Genomic DNA, 13,276 nt, shown 5'->3' with positions numbered 1-13,276 from the left:
ATTAACATTTTAAAAAAATCGGAATGCGATGAACAGCAAACTGTGTTTCTTCGTTCACATGAAGTCTTTCTTGGCCGACTATGAACATATATGAAGGCTATCCACGTTTGTGTTCCAGATGAAGCAGCAAATGAAGTGCGAAAACATTTTGTAAGTGCAAAGAAGCGGGTAAAAGAAACACGCTACAGTCTGATCACTTTACGTTGAAGAAGCAAGGCAGCTCTTCAACTGAGGTTACGACTTAGTAACATCGTTACCACCACACATCGTTACACTGCATTAGGCGAAAATATATGGGAACTAGAAAAGATGCCATCGATTCGGGAGAAATATTCATCCAAGAAAATAATTTACTGATGAATGATGGTATCAATGTTTTACTTGCAGATGATAACAGGGTACCGAATGACAGAATACTCGTGTTTGCAGCAGTAAGAGAGAAGTGTGTTTATCAAACTGCATATCTTTTTTTGTGGATGGAACGTCCAAGAGTTCGACGAAGCATTTTGGGCAATTGTTTCCACTTCACGCGGACCTTAATAGGTCTTGGGAGGAAACTAACAGTATTCCAGTTTTTTACGCTTTGCCACTAAATAAAAAGTGAGAAATGTATGAGCATTTTTAAAAGCTAACGTGCCGGGATGGAACCCTGCATCTCTGATGATGGACTTTGAAATTACCATCGTCCAAACAGTTAACAGTTTATTTCTTGTTGCAATTATCATTTTAATAGCCGGCCGCTGTGGAAGAGTGGCTTAGGCCCTTCAATCCGGAACCACGCTGCTGCTACGGTCGCAGTTTCGAATCCTGCCTCGGGCATGGATGTGCGTGATGTCCTTAGGTTAGTTAGGTTTAAGTAGTTCTCAGTCTAGGGGACTCATGACCTCAGATGTTAAGTCCCATGGTGCTTAGAGCCATTTATCATTTTAATCAGTGTTTGTAGAGACAAGTTCAGTGTTGCGGCCTCGATCCACCCTGTAAGGAAAACGAGAAAATATGCTGTCACATAAGAATGTGTTCTGGTCTAGCTCATCTTCCCTGGAAATATTGGACGATGGTTGTCTGTGTATTTAGGAGAGCACGCCTGAACTTTTATGTCTGTTTTTTGTACCAGTGACTCGATATCGAACACATGCCAAGAGAGACGTGAAATTGTAGTGGAAGGCTCCAGAAGGATGGAACCGAAAAATAAATACATTAGTATTAAAAGTTCAGCCAAATGTTTACTCACTAGTGAAAAATCTTCTAGAAGATGCACAGTACCATGGCCACAAGTTTGACCGGCTAATTTTAAACTTTGATGTGGAAAGACAAAGAGACGGCGATGACGACTGGCGAAACGGTTTCAAAGGCTTTATAGAGACTCCAAACTGATGGAAACTTAAAATTATTTCTGAATTTTGTGGCCTAAGCACAGAAGTTACAATGACGAAGAAAATGTCAGATCCATTGAAAAAGTTGTAAATTTTAAAAAGTAGTTTAATGTAATCGTAGGCAATGTTGTAAATATTGTAAATATGTGTTGTTCCCTGGAAACGACACAAAGTCGGCCAAATGACTCTCGAAATTTGTAAAATATTCCCTAATGAAGACTGACAAGGCTACCTCAAAGGGCAAGCCTTTTCTAAAGAACAGTCGCAGCTTTGACCCTGAGAGGTTCATATAATCAAAATCTGTATGGGCTCACACAGAGTACAAAATCTCTGCAGCGGAAACACGGGCAACTGGCATGCAGTTTCATCCATACTTTTTCCCCTCCGCTAGAAGACGAGCAAACCAGCATGAAACTGGTAAACACAAAATAAATAATTATCATACAAATGTGACTGGTGGCAGTTTTGCATCTTTTCAGCATATGTTAAGACCTGTTTCTATTAACACTTGCCGGAGACTGCAGAAGGCCTGTTGAGGATGCGACTAGGCGAGCAAGGGCCCTCGCCGCCTGGGTTGTTAGCGCTCGCTTCCAAGTGGCGCAGCACGGCCGACTGGTAAGGCAGGGGAAGTGTAGACAATGTGATGCCTCCAGTGCTTAAGGGCGTCTTTCGGTGTGCCATAGCCCCTTACGCAATCCGTATTTCAAACATTTCTTAGACATACTTGTAATTCGTATACAGCCAAATCGTTTAGGGATCTAAGAGTAAACACTCTAAAGGTGTGAACTAGCTATTAATTTTTTTAAATTAAAGTTTTAGTGTGGAATCTCCCCTTAAAATGGAGAGTAGCTCTTTTGAAAGGCGTGAAAAGTAGCATGATGGTCGGAATAGGAATTTCTCAGTGGTCAGACACATCAACGTCAACGTATCCATGCAGAATATACAGTCTATATGTTTACTGTATGTCATATCTTGATACGCTTAGCATTCTATTAACGTGCTTCAAAATTTTAAATACAACGAAAAAATTCAGTTTACTTCAGCATCACGATAGATTCCACCCAAAATATTATGGTCACTTGCAAGATGAATAACGAGAAGCCGATGTGTGGGGGAAAAACAGTTTCATGCGATATGACTGAATAAAGTATTCATTCCAAGGGAGAAAAGAAACAAACTTCTCAATAATTTTCACAACTTTTTCATTAAAAATACATTTTTTTTGTTTTCAGGAAGAGCATTCAATGAATGAATCTGCAGTTAACTCAAGCTACCACACTATTTTTCAGCTTGCAAGGGGTAGCGCAGTTTCACTGATTTCGAGGCTATGTTGGCAGTGTGAAAACTCAGCTACAGCTAGAACTTATACACCCACTGTGTGACGTTTGTGATTAGTTTCACGGCAAAAATAGTCTCGTACACTTCTGTTTCCTTAATGTAAATTTACAGGTCTGCAGACACTATTATGTCGATGTTTATACTTACATGTGCATGCTGCTTTTTCCGCAATGAAGAGAACCAAGTCAACCTACAGAAATTCACTGGCAGACTTCAACTTAAGAACTTGTCTTCGCATTACACTGATCGAAAAGTGGTACCAGACACTGATCCTTTAGCGAATTTTTTTTAATTTGTCAATTTAAATTTCGTCCTAAAACTGCAGTCCCCATAAAGCTGCAACAGTCGTAAGAAATGCAGTGTTCCTTACTTACATGCCCGCAGCTCGTTGTCTCGCGGTAGCGTTCTCACCTCCCGAGCACGGTGTCCCGCGTTCGATTCCCGGCTGGGTCGGGGATTTTCACCTGCCCCGAGATGACTGGGTGTTGTTGTGTCTTCTTCTTCATCATCATCATTCATCCACATTACGGTCGGAGGAAGAGAACGGCAAACCACCTCCATTAGGATGTTTCCTAGTACGGCGGTGCGGGTCTCCCGTATCATTCCCTTACGCTCTGTCAAGAAGCATGGGACTTCAATTCCATTCCATTACTTAGCTGACCTCCTTTCCTTCCAACACCAAAATTTTAAGAGATATTGAATTTCACTGTCAGTTCTCGTTATGTTGAATCTCATTGTCACCTCTAATTAATACAACAGGTTTAAAAATAAATTCGCCACGAAACGCGTTAATGAGCCACCCTGAAGCGATAAGTGGTTGCTCCCTGCTGTGATGTGAGCGCGAGCCCGCTTGCTGTGCTGAACTACTAGACTTCTTAGTGTGGCTGTACCTGCGAAAAGTCAGTTAGCCCGGCAAGAATCCCTGCTCCGTGCAAATGTCACTCCACGCAAGTGGTCCAACTCCGTTTATGCAGGACGTAAAATAAAATTTAGGATTCCCGAATAGCGATGTGATTCACGCTCCTCCCGAATGCGAATAGTTGCTTTACCACCTCGCACGGCGAAGCATTTCATGTTCATTTACAAAAGTACCTGAAACCATAAACACTTTGTTCTAAAAGATGGAAAACGTAGATCATGATTTGTCGGGTAAGACAACAATGCTACCGTAGTGATGATGACTTAAGTGTTACACATTTGCTGTTGTACATAAGAATCACAGTTGTTGCTCTTATAGAAATGACGATTGAAAGTAGCAGTTAGACGGTTACTTAGTTCACGGAACTTGTCGCAGAATGCACCTCAGTATACAAACGCGGTTTCCGAGTTTATAAATGAAATACCATGAGATCCCATTCATCTTGAACATGAAAATAAACTTTAATACTAGCGAAGGAAATGCTATCGACATAGACCAGCACGCTGAATTGTAGAGTTTTAATCAAAAAGAATAATACAGCGTTTTACTGACAGAGTCCTAGAAAACCCCAATAATTTTACGTACTCGCGTCGTTCTGTGTTCATACTAATGCAATATCAACACATTACTCTCTCTTCCATTGCCACTATTAACGTATGGTACTCTGTATTGGTGAAATGTGGATGTGCTGCCTCTCGCAGTAGAAACAAAATTTGCAGTTTGTCATTCGTTCGAGTTTATCGTCCTGCGCATGTCACTGATCCAAAGTGCACGCCGAATCGCTCAGTCAGGTGACAGCAATACTTGTTCAGGTCTGCTGTCAACTTCTCCTGTACAACGGGTGCGGGGCAAAGTCAGGACATGCGGGGACCAAGCAGCAATCGGCATTGTAATTGTAAACTGTCGAAGCTGCGTTGGTGAAGTACCGGAACTTCAAGCGCTAATAGAAAGCACCGAAGCTGAAATCATTATAGGTACAGAAAGCTGGCTGAAGCCAGAGACAAATTCTGCCGAAATTTTTACAAAGGTACAGACGGTGTTTAGAAAGAATAGATTGCATGCAACCGGTGGTGGAGTGTTCGTCGCTGTTAGTAGTAGTTTATCCTGTAGTGAAGTAGAAGTGGATAGTTCCTGTGAATTATTATGGGTGGAGGTTACACTCAACAACCGAGCTAGGTTAATAATTGGCTCCTTTTACCGACCTCCCGACTCAGCAGCATTAGTGGCAGAACAACTGAGAGAAAATTTGGAATACATTTCACATAAATTTTCTCAGCATGTTATAGTCTTAGGTGGAGATTTCAATTTACCAGATATAGACTGGAACTCTCAGATGTTTAGGACGGGTGGTAGTGACAGAGCATCGAGTGACATTGTACTGAGTGCACTATCCGAGAATTACCTCGAGCAATTAAACAGAGAACCGACTCGTGGAGATAACATCTTGGACCTACCGCCAACAAACAGACCCGAACTTTTCGACTCTGTATGTGCAGAACAGGGAGTCAGTGATCATAAGGCCATTGCAGCATCCCTGAATATGGAAGTTAATAGGAGTATAAAAAAAGGGAGGAAGGTTTATCTGTTTAGCAAGAGTAATAGAAGGCAGATTTCAGACTACCTAACAGATCAAAACGAAAATTTCTGTTCCGACAGTGACAATGTTGAGTGTTTATGGAAAAAGTTCAAGACAATCGTAAAATGCGTTTTAGACAGGTACGTGCCGAGTAAAACTGTGAGAGACGGGAAAAACCCACCGTGGTACAACAACAAAGTTAGGAAACTACTGCGAAAGCAAAGAGAGCTTCACTCCAAGTTTAAACGCAGCCAAAACCTCTCAGACAAACAGAAGCTAAACGATGTCAAAGCTAGCGTAAGGAGGGCTATGCGTGAAGCGTTCAGTGAATTCGAAAGTAAAATTCTATGTACCGACTTGACAGAAAATCCTAGGAAGTTCTGGTCTTACGTTAAATCAGTAAGTGGCTCGAAACAGCATATCCACACACTCCGGGATGATGATGGCATTGAAACAGAGGATGACACGCGTAAAGCTGAAATACTAAACACCTTTTTCCAAAGCTGTTTCACAGAGGAAGACCGCACTGCAGTTCCTTCTCTAAATCCTCGCACAAACGAAGAAATGGCTGACATCGAAATAAGTGTCCAAGGAATAGAATGTAGGTGTAGATGTACATTTTCCAGTATTTAGATACTAGCTCAACATCAGATATTAATGTGTATATTCACAGTGTTTGCTTTCTATGTAATTTATGTTTCTGCAGCGTTTGTTGACGATTTCTACGTGACTATGCTTATCGAATCGTTTCGAAATTGTAGAAAACATTAAATGTAATAAGTCTTTAGTTAATCTGTATTTCGTTGATTGGGGGAAAAATGTACAATTCTAGTTAATACTACAGGTTTATGTAGATTATAATAGTGATAAGCACTTTATAATCTGGACGATAAACCTTTAAAATAAAGGAAAAAAGCAAACACCTGAGTTTTAAGGCATTAGGAAACCAACGCAGTCTAGAATTTTACTCCGCTTACATCCAGGCAAGGCAATAAACAGTTAAAAATGTTCAAATGTGTGTGAATTTCTAAGGGACCGAACTGCTTAGGTCATCGGTCCCTAGACTTACATACTACTTAAACTAACTTATGCTAAGAACAACACACACACCCATGCCCGAGGGAGGACTCGAGCCTCCGGCGGAACAAACAGTTAAACAACAGCAAAATGTTAAAAGAAGATCGCTAATAAAGACGATACACGGTTTGTGTCTGACTTGGGGCTGGATTTAATGTACTGAACTTCTTAACGAGAAACTGTCATGTGAAGGAAGATCAAAGTTTAACATCCCGTAGACGACAAGGTCATTATAGGTGGGCTTTCACCTGGGTCTCGACTAATAAAGCATTATATATCTTGTAGTACCGTACTGAACTTGTGTTTATGAAACAGTGCAAAAAATTATCGAATATTTTTCATTTTTCATTTTGATCCTTGAGTCATAACAGATTTGCGTGAGGCTATTCCAGTGTGTCCAGTCACGATATTTTGTTGGCTTTGTTCGGGGAGAGAAAGCGGGTACCACAATTGACACGGACGTGCTGGCAACCACACCCACTGGCTTTGTGCATTAGCCTTGACATCGATCTGTTTCGTTCGGATTAAAAGCGTTATGTTGCTGTTCGGGCAGAGCCCCTAAGCTAAGTATTAAAATAAGAAACTGTTTTCTATTACTAAAGGGTACTGAGTGATCGACGAGCCCTTGATTACGATCATGGGGCTTACGTCACACCGCCCGTTTTTGCAATGCCAGGCAGTTCAACAAGCTCTAGTGCAGTTCTTTCTTAATACCCTGTTTCCAGAAGTAGGTAATTTTGTGCTCTCTTTTTCACTGTCTTTCTTCTTATGCTAAAGGTCGGTCACTGCCTTGCACATATTATTTCACGAACCTTACTTGTGGATACGCATCGACTGCGCAGCTGATGTGGAGTACGATAAACATTTTCTAGAAAAGGAGGAACAGCGCCTTTGTACCGAGCATGGCGGACAGCAATCATAGCTACATGCGACTAATCAAGCATTCCTAACGGCACCGAGTGAGCAGGCACGATGATTTAGGCACTGAATTTGCAATTGGGAGGAGCTCAAGTTAGTCGAATGCCGGGATGTTTCCTTTTAAATGTACAAAATCAGTTTCCTGCCTCATCTTTGTTCAATCAGAGTGTTTTCTCCAACAACTTCGTCGTATATCTGCCGTCAGATCCTAGTTTTCCCTCTCCCTTCTACTGGACGACTACTATTGAATGATTATACTAAAGGAGACTAGCTATATTACCATCGTGTCCACATGTACAGTTATATGAAATAAAAACTAATCTTCAGATTTTATTACAAAATAAATATTGTCCAATTATGGGAGTGGGGATTCTGTTAAACGAGAGTAGACAATTGGTACCGAAGATGTTGTCAGACTGCACTTCTCCAAAGAATTCCAACAATCAACACTCTCAATGCAGTATGAAGTTTGGGTAGATTTGTAAGATATTTCTAGTAGTTAGGTGACATGAATGTGTTTGTAATTTGCAATAACAAAATATGCAACATTTAAGTATTTGGCTTGCCCTGCGGCTTGAAAGGCATATATATCTCAACCCAACATACGCACGATTTGTCATATTCTCTCTCTATCGTCACGAGTTTTATTACCTTCAGTCAGAAAGTAGACAGTGTCATTAATTCTTTTCCATGTTCTTGACTCGTGAATTTAGTGTGTAATCAAGACTGCCCTAATTCTGCTGTTATACGTAGCTGATTCAATGGGCAGTAACAAGTTTTGCAGAAATCCCTGTCAATTAATTTTTTAAATTAAATGTCCTAATTTATGTCCATAATCTGCAATCAACCTGACTGTAAGTAGACCTGAGTGATTGGTACTTAGATGATTTCTCCGTCCCCCTGACACTACATATCCCTAATGATGATGCAAGAAGATAACTAGTGCAGTAAGGGTATGTGTATCTGCTAATTTATCTAACCCTGCCGCGGCGACCCGTGGATGAATGATTTGTACATGGAGGGGGGGGGGGGGGGGAGGCGTGGATGTCTGCATCCACGTGATGAGGAAATCTGTTCCTATAGTCTGTCGCAGGAGTCTACGTAAGGACGTAACCAATAACCACAAGGACATGTCTTTTCCACCTCTGTGAGATGCCACAGCAGCTTTGTAGCATTTCAGTTTAAGAGTACCGAGCTTGCAATGCCGGTTTCATATCCGTTTGTGAGACTTAGTCGGAACAGCTATTCACCAATTCAGGGGAACGTCAGTCGATATGTTTTCTCTATAGTAAAAGAAAATGTACAGCTCCTGTTCTGGCTCGGGTGTAATGGAAGTGAACCTTCTGGTCTAATTCCTTGTGTTTACGTGAAACATGCATCCCGCAAACACAGAGCAGGTGCAATTTCTAAAGTGTATAAAGTAATTAACAGATAGATACTCGTCTGCCAGCAGCATATTAGTTGAGATAAGTCTAGCTCTGTTGCAACCCGTAAGACGTTTGCTACTGATTAAAGTTGGTGAATGGTCACGATATGGAACTTGTGAATAATTTTCTGAACATTGTATTATGTCTTTGAGAAATCTGTTTATTTCTGTTCTAATGACAGATGATTTTTTTCAGGTTCATCATGACGCAATTGGTTCAAGATCTTGTCCACGGTTATAGGGATATTATGGACAACAGGAGTGGTAAGTGAATGTTATATTTAAGTAATGTGTTAGAAAAAATATTGCTGTGGGAAAGCTTCGTTTGTTTGTGAGGTATCAAGGAAATTAACTGATCCACGGGTGCATCTCCTGACCAGATATCTGTTCATTGAAACAAAAAGCGCGCAACTGAGTAGTAGCCTCTACTTTCCACAAACTGTACGTTATTACGTAATTCACCGGATGAACTAATACTTCAACAGCCCATTGCTCAGCTAATACTTCGTTCAACATCCATCTGCTCACAAGTGCGAAATACCGAACATTAGCAACATATTCGCGAAAACAGTATATATGCAGTGACCAGCAGCGATTGTAATATTCACTGACGGGTCGAAACAACCAATCAGCCGTAAGTAGGCAATGTCTTCTTTTATCCTGAACTTACAACAAAACCGTTATATTCTCTTCATCACCGCGCGATTGCTACGGATGCAGGTTCGAATCCTGCCTCGGGCATGGATGTGTGTGATGTAGTTAGGTTTAGGCAGTTCTAAGTTGTAGGGGACTGATGACCTCAGATGTTAAGTCCCATAATGCTCAGAGCCATTTGAACCATTTCTCTTCATCGAAACACATTAGGCAGAGACAGTAGTCATGATGCAAACTCTCAAGTTTCCTAGATTGCTTCAACTGAACTAACGTCCTGATCAAATCTTACTCGTTAAGTTCACTGTCGGCTCTCAGTACTCTAGCAATATGGATGAACAAAAACATTCATCTTATGAACATAAGGTAGGAAGTGGTTGAGATGCAGTTGTGTCTAACTACGGTAAACTGTCTCAGGGTACCAGCGCAACGAGGCGCTAAACAGAACGAGTATGTTGGTCACTACTGGAAAGGAAGCTAAGGTCAACAGCGATTTGATTATCGCGATTTCCCCACGTCCACATACTTCCCGGAACTTAAATTAATGGCATATTGTAAGTAGGCTGTTTATATTTTCTTATTGGCAACGTTACGTAGCGCTCTGTATGAAAATCACTGGCTGTGCTGTGTGCAGTCTGTGGCTAGTTAGCATTGTTGTCTGCCATTGTAGTGTTGGGCAGCGGCAGCGCCGGCCGAAGTGGCCGCGCGGTTCTGGCGCTGCAGTCTGGAACCGCGAGACCGCTACGGTCGCAGGTTCGAATTCTGCCTCGGGCATGGATGTGTATGATGTCCTTAGGTTAGTTAGGTTTAACTAGTTCTAAGTTCTAGGGGACTAATGACCTCAGCAGTTGAGTCCCATAGTGCTCAGAGCCGTTTTTTGAGCAGCGGCAGCTGGATGTGAACAGCGCGTAGCGTTGCGCAGTTGGAGGTGAGCCGCCAGCAGTGGTGGATGTGGAGAGAGAAATGGCGGAGTTTTGATTTTTGTAAGAATAGATGTTATGAACTCCTATATATATTATGACTTTTGATGATATTAAGGTAAATACATTGTTTGTTCTCTATTAATATCTTTCATTTGCTAACTATCCCTATCAGTAGTTAGTGCCTTCCGTAGTTTGAATCTTTTATTTAGCTGGCAGTAGTGGTGCTCGCTGTATTGCAGTAGTTCGAGTAACCAAGATTTTTGTGAGGTAAGTGATTTGTGAAACGTATAGGTTAATGTTAGTCGGGGCCATTCTTTTGTAGAGATTTTTGAAAGTCAGATTGCGTTGTGCTAAAAATATTGTATGTCAGTTTAAGCACAGTCATGTATAATTGTTCAAAACGGGGACGTTTCATATGTCGACCCTTAGCCGAGGATACCTCACTGGAATCTTCTGATTTTTTCCTTGTAGTTTGTGTAAGTAGTGTAGCTATTGTTTATTGCTAGCGTGGAATTATAGAGAGAATTTCCTTTGTAGTTGCAGTCTTTCATTGTTGTACAGTAAAACAGGTGTGACATGCATGTAGATTTGCACCAAGTATTTCGCAGCTGCAATTAACTAGATATTATTTTCAGAGCTATGTTAAGGTGTTCTCTTATTTTTGCTCTTCAAATTGTGCTTTTCTGTGTTATCGTGTGAAATATTGTGACAATAATGGCGTGTGAAAAACATAACACTAGGCTCCAAAGTAAACTGAGAAATAATAGTGACGACGAGTGTAGCTTACCAGCACCGCTGTGTAATGAATTAACAGACATTCAAAGTAGTAATTTGGTAACTGTGCATAGGGAAATGGAGCGGGCGTCAAATAATGGTGTAGACAGTGAAACAGGTAGTGAACAGAGAAGCATTATCGATCGATCGGTCGGCAACAGCTCGCCTCAGGAATCGGGAATGACAGAACACAATATTGCAAATACTGTAGACTCAGGTTTTGGGTTCTCACCGTTTTCTCAAATGAGTCAAGAAACATTTTCTGCTTGTCAAAATGTGAATGTTGCCGGTGCAACATCACTGCCGAAAAGCACTGAGGAACATGTTTCAGACACCAGTGCATTGTTATTACAGTTAATGCAACAAATGGAACAAAGGCTACAAAAATTAGACACAATGGAACAAAATCTTCAAATGTTAGACACAATGGAACAACACCAGAGACAAACACAGCAACAGTTAGACACAGTGGAACAAAATCTCAAAAAGTTAGACACAGTGGAACAAAATCTTAAAAAGTTAGACACAATGGAATAAAATCTTCAAAAGTTAGACACAATGGAACAACAGCAGAGACAAACACAGCAACAGTTAGACACAATGGAACAAAATCTTCAAAAGTTAGACACAATGGAACAAAATCTTCAAAAGTTAGACACAATGGAATAACACCAGAGACAAACACAGCAACAGTTAGACGCAATGGAACAAAATCTTCAAAAGTTAGACACCACGCTTGAACAAACACGTGAAGATTTAACTACTGAGTTACATAACATTGAATCGAAATGTCAAAAAGTCTGTAATGACGTAAAAACACAAATTTGTGAGCATTTTCAACCTATTTTTTCGCGCCATGAAAATGCATTACAGAATCACGAAGCAGCCATAAAAGAACTGCAAACTATTGTTCATGAAAATCATGAGACCTTGCAAGCTAAAATTGACTCAGTTGCATCTATTGATTTGGTTACGCAACTTGCAAAAACTCAGGAAAGCTTAAAGGACACAGTAGATACTCTGAAAATTGGTTCAGAAAGACACATGGGGGAAATCAGTTCATTATCAGCTAAATAATTTGTCTACGAAGGTAGATGATAATCTGAATGACACAAAACCGGTAGTCTTTAATGACATAGAAGAGTGCGAACAAATTAGAAAATTCAAAGAAAATCAAAATCAAATCAATACACAGTACAAAAGAGAAATCCGGGAAGTACAAGATCAGCTGACACAGGTAATACAAGAATTACGTATTTCAGAGGACACTCGCGCCCCAGTACGGGAAGAGGGACATAGAAATACGGAACAGCCACAAAATAATAACACAGGGCATTTCGGAAGTTATGAAAGAAATTGGCAATGTGCACCGAATTTTGAGATGGAACCGCCGACACGACGTAACAATGACCGACATGCGACTCGCCGACATGATGATTTTGACTATAAGCTGTTCATTACTACACGTAAATTCAAAACGTTTAAGAATTCTGGCCACGACATTCATCTGCAAGCGTGGCTTCAACAATTCTCTCATTGTTTTCCTCCCAACTGGTCATTAGAGCACAGATTAGAATTTATGTGTGGCTATTTAGAGAATGAACCAGCTGTAAGAATGCGATCGGTCATTCACGATTGTCACAGTGAAGGAGAATTTTATCATGCCTTCCTCTCAGCATATTGGTCTCAAGCTACACAAGACCGAGTAAAACAGCATCATAATGATGAAACATTTCGAACAATCTGAATTTTCCGGTCTTGTCAAATATTTTGAAGACATGTTGCACAAGAATCAATACCTGTCAAACCCATACAGCCCTTCAGAACTCATCCGCATTTGCTTAATGAAATTGCCTGAACATTTAAGAAATATTATTTTAGCAGGACGTTGCAAAGACGACATTGAAACTTTTCAGGGACTCTTACAAGAATTAGAAATTGACACAGACAGTCACGGGATGTGAAAACAGGAAAACAATCACTACAGGTCACATCCGTCACAATTCCGTGATGACAGAAACAATAACTGGACACGACAAGTATATTCTTACAACGCAAATCGTGACCAAAACAGACACCACCCATATGACAACCACTGGCAGAGTAATAATAGTTACAGAGAAAGATCACATTCCCGTAGTAATGAATATAACAGAGACAACCATAGAAACAGACAATATGGCAACCAGAACTATTATTATCACGGGAGACAGAATAACTTCAGACGCAACGGTCCACTGTGCAGTGATAATTCAGGGAGAAATTCTCTACCACTTAACCGACAAGAAAGGTACTACAGGA

At 40.7% G+C, this 13,276-nt stretch overlaps 1 protein-coding gene across 3 annotated transcripts in view; it reads left to right on the top strand.

Moving 5' to 3' along the window:
• LOC124721613 (elongation of very long chain fatty acids protein AAEL008004-like) overlaps positions 1-13,276 on the top strand; it is a 653,067-nt gene that overhangs the window by 317,237 nt on the left and 322,554 nt on the right. For all 3 annotated transcript variants that reach the window (XM_047246670.1, XM_047246669.1, XM_047246668.1), the window contains one exon: positions 8,824-8,891. In XM_047246670.1, the coding sequence (XP_047102626.1) occupies positions 8,831-8,891 (61 nt within the window). In that variant the 5' untranslated portion in view covers positions 8,824-8,830. The remainder of the gene's footprint in view (positions 1-8,823; positions 8,892-13,276) is intronic.

The sequence above is a fragment of the Schistocerca piceifrons genome, chromosome X, assembly GCF_021461385.2.
Source record: "Schistocerca piceifrons isolate TAMUIC-IGC-003096 chromosome X, iqSchPice1.1, whole genome shotgun sequence".
NCBI lineage: Eukaryota > Metazoa > Arthropoda > Insecta > Orthoptera > Acrididae > Schistocerca > Schistocerca piceifrons.
The sequence above is the reverse complement of the archived record's forward strand: the minus strand, read 5'-3'. Positions and strand labels throughout refer to the sequence as shown.